At 38.8% G+C, this 13941-nt stretch overlaps 1 protein-coding gene and 1 long non-coding RNA gene across 3 annotated transcripts; one reads left to right on the forward strand and one right to left on the reverse strand.

The window, feature by feature from the left end:
• Nucleotides 1–361: 361 nt before the first annotated feature.
• Nucleotides 362–12304, reverse strand: LOC112431796 (protein NLRC3-like). Of its 2 annotated transcripts, XM_076882360.1 has the most exons (11): nucleotides 12194–12304; nucleotides 11275–11304; nucleotides 10952–11065; nucleotides 10552–10674; nucleotides 9093–9144; nucleotides 8430–8649; nucleotides 6545–8339; nucleotides 6281–6454; nucleotides 5744–5917; nucleotides 1661–1707; nucleotides 362–1367 (listed from the first exon to the last, which is right to left on the reverse strand). In XM_076882360.1, the coding sequence occupies exons 2-11, from the start codon at nucleotides 11280–11282 to the stop codon at nucleotides 823–825; spliced, it is 3252 nt and encodes a 1083-aa protein (XP_076738475.1). In that variant the 5' UTR covers nucleotides 11283–11304; nucleotides 12194–12304; the 3' UTR covers nucleotides 362–822. The 2 variants fall into 2 exon arrangements, with proteins under 2 accessions (XP_076738475.1, XP_076738476.1); XM_076882361.1 differs by lacking the exon at nucleotides 10952–11065.
• Nucleotides 2715–6688, forward strand: LOC143416806 (uncharacterized). Its single transcript, XR_013097062.1, has 4 exons — nucleotides 2715–3052; nucleotides 5549–5635; nucleotides 5747–5937; nucleotides 6560–6688. It is a non-coding gene; the product is annotated as an uncharacterized LOC143416806 (long non-coding RNA).
• Nucleotides 12305–13941: the final 1637 nt, after the last annotated feature.

The raw sequence follows: 13941 nt of genomic DNA on the forward strand, positions 1-13941 counted from the left end.
TCCAATGCTTCCGTGTTAGGGGTTAGATAAAAGCATAGAAGAAAGTGTTTGGTTGAATGGGACATGTTGTTTAAAGCGCTTTGGGGTCGTAGCAAAGTGCTGTGTAACAATCAGTCCATTTACCATTAGTGCGAAACTGTTTTTGATTTTAGGTCCGGGAGGGCATCATGTGTAAAACTCAGCAAAGTCAAACATGTTGAACCACCCACTGTACTGACCTCTTCTGGCAACAGAGGAACAAGTAGCTTCTCTCTTTTTTTCTAAACTGACAGCTGTTTTCTAGTTTTTCATTTCCATGAATATGTGAGGGTTTGCTTTATTTAGATAAATTAAAAATTAAACACACAAATAGAAACTCTGTCACAGATTTTATTCTTGTGATAACAAATGTATGAATAAAATACAAATTGACACATGAAGTGTGCATTTATACAACACGTAACATATCAATGCTATGTGACAAATCATCGGTATGTTGTGTGTTGGGAATGAGAATGCTCTGAGATTTCACTGCCTATTATTAAAAAAACAAAACAAAACAAAAAACACCTGGTTGCTCTAGCATCACCATACTGGAGCATCCAGAGATGCATTTCGCTCGCCATCCCAAAGATAAACTTAACCTTTAACAGGTCAAGTAGTTTCAGTAGATGAAAGTTAAAAAAAACTAAACAAAGTACAAAGTCATAATTTATCTAGAAGCATTTTTGGTAAACAAATGAAGCTCAATAGAGTAGAATAGCTCTTTATTGTCATTGTACATGTATTACTAAATTATGGGTGCTCCACACTAATGTGAGAATGTGTCTTGTCGCAGTAAATTCACTCTGAGCCGTCACAGAGAGAGACAGTGGAGCCAGGTGACTTTAATTGAAACCCAGCATATAGTGCTTCATTGAATTTGGTGTTGAAAGTGTGCAGGTGGATCAGTGTGTCAGAGAGGACACTGTAAAAGGACACAGTGCCTGCAGGGTAGTCCACATACACTGCTAATTTGTGAGAGACAATCGAGGAGGGGACAGCGATCACTATTGATGCGTAATTGTAATTTCCAAAGTAACCATCATCATTACTGCAGTAGAGACTCCAGGACTGATCAGTCCTTCCGAACCTGCTGTCATCGCCGTCTCCTTTCCGTCCAATTCCTACACAAGCTACACTGATACGAACCTCTCCATTCCACTCGACCTCCCAGTAACAGCGACCAGTCAGACTGTTGGTACAGAGCAGCTGAGGCCAGTGATCAAACCTAAGATCATGATCAGGATACAGCTGGTCTTCTTTCACGTGTGTGACCTTCTTGTTGTTGTCAGACAGTTTGAGGTTCCTGTGTGCTGTGTTTAGATCCAGCGTCAGGTCACAGAAATCTAAAGGGGACAATGAGACACAGTGCAAATGGTCTGTAATAAACACTTTTAATTTTATTTGCATGGTTTTCATGTTAATGTATGAAGAAGATCCGGTATGCAAAAGTTTTTGATTTTTTAAGAGTGTGTTACCATCAGAAATTGGTTTCTACTTAGTAAGTAAGTAAGAAGATATGTAACTTTTTTGTAAAATTCATGATTACATATATTTGACAGAGGTACAACTAAAGTGTAAAAAATGTGAACACAGTACAACATGGTGTAAATAGAACTGATACATCAAAAATACTCACATTTCCTTAGACCTGGTCTCATCCACTGGACTCCTTGAGGCTCCACACTGAAATGAGAATTTTATCTTTTAGTGTGAAAACATGCCTTTATATTGTCTGAGTAATCTTTTCTAGAGAAATAATCTTGTTTCCTTTTATTCCATAATAAAATGAAAACGATAATGCACTTCCAGTTCTATGGATTTATATATCAAAGTAAATTTTTAAAAAAAGAAACCAACTGGTCTGTACAAGGTTCTTAAATTACCTAAATACAACCTGAGAAAATTGAAAAGAATTAGACATGTAAATAAAAAGCCAAAATCCTGTATAAATGACGCTGTGTAAAACAGTTCACACTTGTAGCATCCGCTTAGCCATGAGTAGGAATCGAATAACTTAAGAGGAACTTTGAAGAAGAATTCTTAATTTTCTCACATGACTATATCTGCTCTGCATAAATAACAACTACTTGCTTCACTTTTTTTTTTCTTTACAATAGGAAAGTCAAAATCCTGTTCCAAAGATTAGGGTGGTTCTGCATTTATTGGTGTAACGGTACACGTAAGCTCCAGACTGAGATGTCTTGATGCATGCTCAATCATCCAGGTAAGTAAATCCCAAAAGGTTGATTCTGTTCATCTGGATGTAACGTTTTCAGTGGGAAACTCCTCACAGCCTATTGTTCACATGTGCTAGTTTCAGTCATTACGCATTGAACTGTATATAAGGTTGGGGAAACCTGCAATCAGCACAGATTAAAGAAGTCACTTGGATGAGTGACAAAACGTTTGTCCCACTGAAAACATTACATCCAGGTGAACAGAATCAACCTTTTGGGGCTCCAGACTGAGACTAAGTCTGAGAAAACAATCTGACCCAAAACATTGGCATGTATGGCAATACATCTGGTAATAAAGGGAAATGAAACAAAAGGGTTACATAATATCAAAAAATCAATTCTGTTTATCTGGACTTTGCATTTTCAGTGGGAGAAACGTTTTGTCACCCATCCATGTGACTTCTTCAGGCTCAGCTGACTGCAGGTTTCACCAACCTTATAAACAGTACACAGCAAATTCAAAAGTGTTAAATGTTTTGGTGTTAATAGTCTTCTTGCAAAAGTAGAGTTAATTTTACTCTAAGTAGAGTCACATTCTTTTAATGTAACTCTGAGGTGTAAAATGATAGTAGTTAAAATCGAGTGTTAAAAATGAGTGTTTCTATGTCAAATCTGGAGGTGTTACAATGGAAACATTAACTCTTGACCTCTTAACTCTGAACTCCTAGAGGGGCTACGACACCAACAGAGTAAATTCACAGACTCCGCCCCCAGCACGGCTCCAATCGAAGCTGAAGTGAAGCCGTTTCAGAACATTTTGCTCTACATATTTGAGTTGTTTGCCATGCTTGGTAAGTCATTTTTCCAAAGATTGTTTCAATTATTTCTATTAGCTTTTACTTCTGTGGCTCTTTGGAGTTGAGACAAAGCTGTGTGAAAGGCATTAGCCATGTTGCTCGCTGATAGCATAACATTCTGTTTTAGCTAGCTGAAAGGTATTGTTTGCGGGCAAATACCACAGCCTTGAAAAAAGCTTGGCTAATACCCTGTGTTAAATTATCAACTCCAGACAGATTTGGTGTTTAACACTAAATCAGAGTTAACGTACCAACTCTCCAAAAAAAGTTAAATTAACACTCTCTGGTGTGGACCCATATAGACACTTTAATAGTGTTGAAATCAAATCCAACAGTGTTAATTTGGACATGCTGGATTTGCTGTGTACATTTGCAAAATAACGGAAAAAAGCCCACTTGTTCTAGTGGAAAAACATGGGGAACACAGCAGGAACGAATTAGGTGTCATCTGACAGGAGGAAGCAGGACTGCACACACTGAACACAGAACTTGAGATTGTCAAAATAAAACAGGAAACACACTGAGACACAGACCAAGAGACAAAGGCTTGACAAAGGGGCAGGGGGAGGAAATAGACAGGGATGGACATGACAGATTAGGTAGAAAGGATTGAACACAAGGAGAGAAACATGGGAACAACTAAGGGAGACGAGGCCTGGAGGGAGAGGGAGTGAGCGAGAGACAGAGAGGGGGGGACGGAGGGACACAGAGCAGGCAAAGAGACATAATGGCTGAGGAAAAGAGACATGGATGGACATGACAGACAGAGGAGACATGGAAAGAAACACATGGAGGGGAAAACGGGAACAGAAAAGCGAGATGAAACACAAAGACATGACTGGGGGACACATGAATAAACTTAAAGACATTAGGAAAACTAAAACCCAAACCTAAATCATCTTAACCTCTTAAACCCCAACGTCCCTTGATACAGGGGCAAAAGGCAGGAGATCAGTTAGGCTTAAGGGGCTTAAGAGGTTAATAAAGTAAAGTGTCAACAATCCCAAAATAAACTCAAACCCCCCATCGCAGACCAAGAACTATGACAAAGACACTTGTCAGAACTTGTCAGGGTTAAACACATCAAAACCACACTTAGCTATTGTGACACCTACAAGTGTATGGTAACAGTTGTAATCTGCTGGAAACATTTACTGATGTAAAAGCCTTTGGTTCACTGCTGTATTGCACTTTTCAGTTAAGGTTATGAAAATTGCGTGGCGTCGCCACAATTCCACTTGTAGTGTAAAGACGTGGTGGGTCTTACTACATCTGTTTTATTTCGTAGCACATGTAGCTCTGAGACATAATTTTAACCTGATGTTAGTAGAAGTTTTACAGTTGATGATTTCAACATAACCTCATTCTTACTCATTATATTGCTAAATGTAAATAGACTGGTTTATATTTACTTTTGGACAACTATAGAATATGTTTGTTTATTGTTTGCAAATATAGTGTTTAATCTTTTAAGGTATAAAGAGTTTGTAACAGTTATAATAAGCAGGTTATTCGCAGTGCTAATATTACTGCACAGAGATATTGTTGAAGCTGGACAGCAGCAGGATTTAGTTACAGATTTATTGTAAATAATTATTAAATTATTTTGTAGATCTATACTTGTGAAAAAAACAATGCGACCAAGTGGGTTTAACATGTGAACCTGATTGAATATGATGGTTTTTTTGTCACAAGAGGAATGACTGAAGGAAAGAGGAACGTGTGTATAAATGAACAGAAAACAATGGTATAAAATTCTGTGTAATGTCGGAGAGGCGGATGCTGTCCAAGATAAAGACAATGTTGGATAACACCTCCCACCCACTCCATGACATGTTGGTCAGTCACAGGAGCTCGTTCAGTGAGAGACTGAGATTACCGAAAAGCACCACTGAACGACACAGGAAATCATTCCTGCCTGTGGCCATCTCCCTGTACAACGCATCCACTTAACACACTGTTTGCTGCTACAACTACACATGTTTCTTTTCCAAATATTTATTTATAAGTGACTTATGTATGTATGTATGTATATATATGTATATATTGTACTATTCTTAGTTAGCGTATTGTCTGTCTTGTCTTAATGTTGGTTTAAAATGGAGCACTGTAACAAAAAATAATTTCCCCCAGGGATCAATAAAGTATTCTGATTCTGATTCTGATTCTGATCACTTACTTTACTTTTTTGTCCATAATTGGATAGATATATTGTAGATAGGCAGGAAAGTGGTGAGAGGAAGAGGAAAAGACATGCAGCAAAAGGCTGCTTGAACCCAGGCCTACTGCTCTCCGGCCATACGGCATATGGTCGCCTGTTCACCCACTGAGCTCAAGTAGATCAACAAGATGACCCCTTATTGTGAATGATATCACAGTATGCAACTGCTTGGCAAAGACTGTGACAGCTGGGATATGTTTGAGCACCACCTTTGACCAGCAAGACAAGAAAATGTTAGAGATGATTGATTTTGTGATTTTGACTCACAGATGAGCTTTACTGTGATTGGTTCTGAGTCATTCAGCCACACAGTTGCCCATTTGACTGGACATACAGACTATATTACGGGCCATCAGGTCAGTGGTTACAATAAACCCTTAAATGAATTCAAGTAAATATCTGCTCTTCCTTACAAAATGTTGGAAAAAAATATATATTTTCAGCTTTATTTCCTGTTTTCCTACCAGAGTATGTCCAGTTTCACATGTGGATCCTGCTGTTGAGCAGACAAAAGCTTCATTCCTGAGTCTCCTGGATGATTATAGCTCAAGTCCAGCTCTTTCAAAAAGGAGGGATTGGAGCGCAGAGCTGTGGCCAGAGAGGTGAAGCCTGTTCCTGTGATCTGACAGCCTGACAACCTTAAAACACATACAACAATGTAAGGAACTGCTCTGCATTTGATGATGCACATGCAGTCATATGAACAGATTCTGATTTCAGTTAAAGTAGTTTTAAAAAAGGCTTTTAAGGACTCTGTTTAAAAACATGGAAAAAATATTATTACATTTTATTTTATACTATGATGGACAGACATAAATAAAGTTATGTTTGTTTGTGTGTGTGTGTGTGTGTGTGTGTGTGTGTGTGTGTGTGTGTGTGTCTTTCTCTTCTACTGTGCTCTTTCAGAGCTTACACCAGAACAGAAACAACATCTTAAATCTATAAAATAATGACAGTTGTTGTGAAATATCCAAATCTCCTGAAACAAAGAGTCAGCTAACCTGAGAGTTTCCAGCACACAGTGTGGACTCCCAAGTCCAACACAAAGCAGCTTCACTCCTGAGTCCTGGAGGTTGTTGTTACTCATGTCCAGCTCTCTCAGGCTGGAGGACTGAGAACTTAGAATTGAGGAAAGAGTTTGACAGCTTCTCTCTGTGAGGTTACAGCCGCTTAACCTAGACAGACATGAATAGCAGTGAACTTTCCAAACTTTTGAAATAAATACTTTAAAGCAATCTCTTGCCAGGATTAAACTGGATACTTACTGGACTTTCTTACAGGCTTTGACCACTGGCGGCAGCTGCAGAAGAGCATCTTCTGAAGCTGAATATTTCCTCAAGTCAAACTCATCCACACCTGTTTCTGATGACAGTAAGACGAAGACCAGAGCTGACCACTGAGCAGGAGAGAGATCAACTTTAGACAGTTGTCCTAAACTCAGTTGATGCTGGACCTCCTTCACTACAGAGTCATCATTCAATTCATTCAGACAGTGGAACAGATTGATGCTTTTCTCAGGAGAGAGAGCGCCATTCATCTTTTTTTTAACATACTGAGCTGTTTCCTGATTTATCTGTGAGCTGTTTCCTGTTTGTGTGAGCAGGCCTTGTAAGAGATTCTGATTGGTCTGCAGTGAAAGACCAAGGAGGAACCGGAGAAACATGTCCAGATGTCCATTTGGACTTCGTAAGGCCTTGTCCACGGCACTCTGGTAGAAATGTCTTACTGAAGACTCATCAGTCTGCACTGAGGCTGTTTCTTCTTCCTCCAGCAGGTTGATACCAGAGTTGGTGAATGTCAGATGCACATGAAGAGCAGCTAAAAACTCCTGAATGCTCAGATGGACAAAACAGTAAACTTTCTCTTGGTACAGCCCTCTCTCTTCTTTAAAGATCTGTGTGAACACTCCTGAGTACACTGAGGCTTCTCTGACATTAATGCCACACTCTGTCAGGTCTGATTCATAGAAGATCAGGTTTCCTTTCTGCAGCTCCTGAAACGCCAGTTTCCCCAGTGCTTCAATCATCTTCCTGCTCTCTGGACTCCAGAGAGGATCTGTCTCAGCTCCTCCATCATACTTGATGTTCTTCAGTTTGGTCTGAACCACCAGGAAGTGAATGTACATCTCAGTCAGTGTCTTGGGCAGCTTTCCTCCAGCCTGTTTGGTTTTTAACAAACTCTCTAGAACTGTAGCAGTGATCAAGCAGAAGATTGGGATGTGACACATGATGTGGAGGCTTCGTGATGTCTTGATGTGAGAGATTATGGTGTTGGCCTCTTCCTTGTCTCTGAGTCTCTTCCTGAAGTACTCTTCCTTCTTTGGGTCAGTGAACCCTCTGATCTCTGTAACCATGTCTATATACTCAGCAGGAATCTGATTGGCTGCTGCAGGTCGTGTGGTTATCCAGATGTGAGCAGAAGGAAGCAACTGTCCACTGATGAGGTTTGTCAGCAGCACATCCACTGATGTGGACTCTGTAACATCAGTGAGGATCTCAGTGATGTGGAAGTTCAGAGGAAGTCGACATTCATCCAGACTATCAAAGATGAACACAACTTTGAACTTTTTAAAGTTACAGATTCCTGCTTCTTTGATTTCAGTGAAGAAGTGATGAATAAGTCCCACTAAGCTGAACTTTTTATCCTTCAGTGAATTCAGCTCTCTGAATGGGAATGGAAACATGAACTGGATGTCCTGGTTGGTCTTGTCTTCAGTCCAGTCCAAAGTGAACTTTTGTGTCAGGAATGTTTTCCCGATGCCAGCCACTCCTTTGGTCAGAACTGTTCTGATTGGTTTGTCTCTTTCAGTTGAAGCTTTAAAGATGTCTTCACACCTGATTGTTGTTTCTGGTCTGTTTGGTTTCCAGGAGAACGTTTCAATCTGTCTGACCTCATGTTCAGTGTTGACCTCTCCGGTCCCTCCCTCTGTGATGCAGAGCTCTGTGTAGATCTCATTTAGAGTGGTTTGGTTTCCTGGTTTAGCAATCCCCTCAGAGACACACTGGAACTTCTTCTTTAGGTTACATTTAAATGTATTCTCACAAAGTGGATCAGGATTTTCTACAGGGAAGAACCAGAAACATGAGTGTTATGAAAATGTGACAATTTCATTCCTGTAAAGACTGAATTTATGAAGAGAAATCCTCTCACTGCTCTGCAGACAGTCAGCCAGCTCCTCCTGTTTCATTATTCTCAGGAAGTTAACTGCGAGTTTCAGAAATGCCTGTCTGCTGCTCCTTCTCTGCTTCTCTTCCTCACTGTCCAACACCTCCTCTTCATCCCTCTGACACTCTGAATAATCTGGATTCAGATCATTCTGCAGCTTCTTTAGCTCGTCCTTCACAAACATGATAATGTTTCCCTCCAGTATCTGGAAAATAAGCAACACAATCTGAATTCACAAAAATCAGATCTTCATAGTAAAAATAATTTTTCACAGATTTGTTTTGTGTGTGTTTTCAATTTAAAAAAAATACCCTGTACTTATGTTCATTTTACAGGAAACAATAAAATAATAACATAAATTAAATTAAATAATTCTAAGTACTCGGTTATTTCCCCATCTTACATCTTATGTTCCCTGTAGTTTCCTGCAAATTCCACGTAAGTAAAGGGTACTTGCGCCTTATTTTCAGGTCGTGTTATAAAGTTATGCTGAAGCTTTGCTTTGAAAAGTGTTTCATAAATAAAAATAAAGTAAAAAATTAATTCATTGTTGAATTATTTCTGGAATTTTGCCATAATTTTATGACGAATATTGTACTGTGCAACATGAAAACAATTACAAACAGAGGTTGGTGTACATGTACAAACCTTAAATATTGAGTCCAGATCAGTTTGATGCTGCAGTTTCTCCTGATCAGCTCTGTGGAGACATCATTATTTATTTTTATTTTTTTTAGAAAGAGGGGCAATACATATTAATGAACATTTTAACAAATTTAAATATGCCAGATTATAGCCTTGGGCTAATTTTCATCTGCATGAAGAAATTAGAACCATTTACCACATAAATACAAGCCACAGATTTCTTCTTCTACTGTTAGATGATCATCCTGATTAAAACAAGCACAACTGTGCTATAACAAACCTATTATGTTAATTTATAGACTTATTTATTAGACTCCACTTGTCCAAAACTAACAGGTCAGTGATGGTTCTGTACCAGTGTTCTTGTAATGACCATATTATGGATATTTCCTGCACATTGCATCATCACATTAAAAAAGTCAGATTCGTGTTGATGTGTTGAAGTGTTTCATTTTAAATTTGACCGTTTTTAAAAATACAAACACCAGGGAAGAGCATCTTACAGCAGCTGACGCTTTTTTCTGAGTAAAAAAACTTAAAATGCACAAATTAAAAAATCGTAAGATGACACTTTGAATCAGCTACATCTGTGGTGTTCAGTGTCCAGATGCTGAACAACAAAATGATCATCTTACTACATGACCCATTTTGTCATGTTATTTCATGGAGGTCATATAAAAAGGAACCACTGGTGAAAAATGTAATGTAAATGGTATGGTAATGTAAAAGGTAAATGGCCTGCATTTGTATGGCGCTCAGTCCCTAAGGACCCCAAAGCGCTTCACACTACATTCAGTCATTCACACACTGGCAATAGCAAGCTACATTGTAGCCACAGCTGCCCTGGGGCACACTGACAGAAGCGAGGCTGCCGGACACTGGCACCACCGGGCCCTCTGACCACCACCAGTAGTCAAACATGGGGTTAGTATCTTGCCCAAGGATATTTGGCATGCAGCCAGGAGGCAGCCTGGGATCGAACCATCGACCTTCTGATTAGTGGCTGCCCTGCTCTGCCACCTGAGCTACAGCCACCCCAATCGAATGTAATGTAAATATCAAGTTTAAAAAAAAAGATTTGCTGTTGTCCTTATTAGTTTTGTTGACGATTGTCATGGTGATGGTTTGTCACTATGAATTATGAGAATCATTTAATAGTTAGAGAAATCCATCAGCTCATATGGTGGCATCCAGCACCACACATACAGCTGCAGATCATTTCACCTTCCTACGCAAAACTGGCAACCACATCAGAGTCAAAAGAGTCAAACTAACTGCTGACACATTCCTGCTGATTACCACATAAATTATAATCAGTGTGATGCCCAGTGCAGGGAATGCAGGACTGTTAAAATAGATTTATTTTTCTTTTAAGTTAGCAGCCTCACTTATGGAGCTCTTCAATCTCAGGACTGAGGCCAGGTGTACCACAGAGCTGTAAGGTAAATGTGAAATGTCTTACTCCTCAGCAGCAGCAGACTTTGTTCCTTTAAAGTTAAAGATGAAATATTTTGACCGATCACTCTTCAAAGACACACAGCTGGGTCCAGGTTCAGGTTCAAGCGCATCTGGTGTCTCAGTGATCCTGGTGAACAGAGAAATTAAATTTTTAGCCTTCTGACACAAAAAGTAGGATAAACTTGGAGCTAGTCACAGTGATAATATTACAGTAAGGCTAAAAAGTTTGATGCTCTTCACAATGTTCTCTTTAGTCTGTTTGTTTATCCAACTGTCTTTTCTTCTTTTTGTGAACAAAGTTAAAAATAAATAAATAAATAAATAAATAAATAAATGACTAAACCAAACCTTCTCACTGTTTACTCATGGAGTTAAGATACGTTTAACATTTTGTTAACTCTTACCTCTCATCAGGAGTCAGTTCCCTTCTTTTAAAGTCAGGACGGTCTTTCTCTGGAGAGCTTCTCTCCCTCATTGTTACAGAGCTGAGTCTGGTCTCAGGCTCAGGAGAGTCTGGTCTGAGGAGTGAGGAAAAGAATAAGGCAGGGTTATATATATACACTTTTTTAATCTCCAGGTGGAACATACGCTGGAAAAACCTTGCAGGGTTAAATTGAATGAACAAAACAGAGAGCAGTTTTTTTGTAGAGAGTTACTGCAGGTATGAAATCATTTCTGTATTTGTTCTTTTAGCAGTGACGATAATGTGAGGTTTTATGTGTGATACCTTTCCATGTTGGTAAAAACCTGCAGTCACCTGATGGGAGAGAAAAGTGAGAATAAAACACAGATTTTATTTTTTTCTGTTTATTGAGATATTTGATAGCAATAAGGTATCGCTATCAAATACCTGTTTAATTATAATAATAGTTTTATATTATATTATATTATATTATAATTAAGGTTTCATTGTTTGTCAACAAAAATCTGAAATCTGAAAGAGTCAACAAACAATCATTGTGATGATTAAACTTTTTAAAGAGGAGATTACATAGAAAACAAATTTAAAAAAGCATAAAAAACTTACATGATATAAATCAGATCAAAGATTCACTTTTTCATCATCTTCCTGAACACTGTCTGTCTGCAGCTGTTTGCTGTCTGCACCGGGAGAAGATCTGATTCTGTTCTTTCTCCATTAAGGTTTTGTCTTACTTTCACCACTTTATCCTTCAGGAGTTTGAGTCTGTATTTAAGTAAACTATTCTGTAGCTCACTTCCTTGTTTTTCTCTTATATGTTATTGTTTTGAATACAGGTGCTCACTGTACTGATGACACGCCTACACTGTTAGACTGGTTAAACTGGTTAAACTGGTTAAACACTGCCTTGTTCTGGTGTTTTGCTGAATTTCCTGCCCCTGGCTACTGAATTTCATCCATCAAGTAAAGGGTTTGAACAACTAAACATAAATTATGCAGTTACTAAATGGCGTAAAACATTTTAATTGAATAATAATTATGTTAAGAACTGTAGGGCTCTGCGTCCTGACAAAGTCAGAAATGATCCAGCCACCTGAATCAAAAACATGATAAACTACACAGAGAGCTCATCACCCAGAGGCATTAACAGTTTTGTCAAAGCACATAAAACCATCATCTGATTGTCTGAAAACACAAAACACCTAATTCATGGTTCATGTCTCACCTTTAGTCCTTCCAACAGAGTCTGTTCTGCCTGCAGTGGGAAACCTTCAGCCTCCTCAGTCCAGTAAAAAGATTCTCAAAGGTTTTGTGGTCCCTTTCAGAGGACAACATTATCCCATATAATCAGCTGTTTTGGTCTTAGCTTCACATGATGATGTGCACTGACTGAAATATTTAACCACGTTCACCAGATAGCTGACTGGCTAATAATTCATTGGTAGCAGGACAGAAGACACAGAATTACAGTAAAAATAAATGAAAGATAAAATACGTACATCTGCCGTGTGTCCTTCTGTCACTCTGTACTTTTTTCATCAGCCCTTACAGGACAAAGAACCAAGTGTATTTCCATATGCAAACACAGCCGTCACGCCTGGCTGCCTGAGGTCAGGTTACATCAGCGAGTTTGTTCCTCTGTTTGTTTTCACTACAGCTTCAGTTTTCAGCAACTTCGAAGAAACACACAGATATTATTGGGTTTGGTTTCATGAGTAATGTTTGAAGACATCAGTAAAACAGGAGTAAAAAATAACAATAATTATGTTTGTGTGTGTTGACCTTGAAACAAAAAATATGATCCTCTGTAATAGGAACTAATATGAACTCGTATTTATGTGTCTCTTTGGCACACTTAGAAGTGTTAATGTAGGTAAACTGGAAAATGTATTAATATTAATAATAATTCAGTGTCCAATCTCAGGTCATCGGCTCAGACGCAGTTTTCTTTCACTCGACCTGAGCTCACCATCTCAGTAACAGCCCCACTCTTTGGTGTAAATGAGTCTTTTTATTATTTCTGTAACTTGATTTTTCTTACTTATTGTGTGCTCACTGTCTGTGTGTTTGTGTGTGTTTGTTCCTGATTCTTCACTTTTGTTGTTGTTTCAGTTCCAGCCTGAACTTTGAACTACATGATCACACAGTGGATTCTCCATTTTGTGCCAAAATCTGTTTTGAGTTTTCAACAACAGGTGTTTAAATCCACTGTTTCCCCTGTTCTGTTGGGCCTGCCTGTGTTAGAGACTAAAACATGACACACATCACACTGGAGTGGGCGTTCACAACCAAACCTGACAGATCCTGGAATTATATTTTTATCTTCTGTGGAGAGATAACAGATCAAACAATCTCTGTCCTGTATTATGTCCATGACAATTTGTTTGGGCAGAAATCTGGTTTCATTTAACACAACGTATTCACCTCAACACCTGTCATGTTCATGAAGGCGTTCAGGTGTCAGAGTCTCAGGAAGGACGAATCAGACTTCAGCTGTTCAGACTCAGGACTGATGACTCGGGACTGGACCTGTGTCAGATGAACACTGATTATGGCTTCAGCCTTTTTGTCAAACTGAGTCTGAGAAAAAATGAACTTTTTTTATTATTTCCTTTCTGTTTGAATATAAAAGAGGCCTAAACACACAAGATATCAATGGAAATCCCAGGACGTCCTCTATTTAGTACATGAGGACTTAGCTAAAAAGGGGCAAAATATATAGACTTAAAACAAATGTCCATTACAGAGGACATAAATGCTGCTTCTCAGGAGGATAAATGTGTCAGGTTTGGTGGTGAACGTCCACTCCAGTGTGATGTTGTGGTTCTCCTCTGCCTGATAGCAGGTCTGTGTCACATTGACTACAAATGATCCTGTTGAGGAGACAGAGAGGGAAAGAGAGGAGCAGACACACTGAGAAGTGGAACAAATCTGTTGTTGAGCTTTATTTGGAGTTCATAAAGTGAAGCTGTA

The sequence above is a fragment of the Maylandia zebra genome, linkage group LG3 (genome assembly GCF_041146795.1).
Source record: "Maylandia zebra isolate NMK-2024a linkage group LG3, Mzebra_GT3a, whole genome shotgun sequence".
Classification (NCBI taxonomy): domain Eukaryota; kingdom Metazoa; phylum Chordata; class Actinopteri; order Cichliformes; family Cichlidae; genus Maylandia; species Maylandia zebra.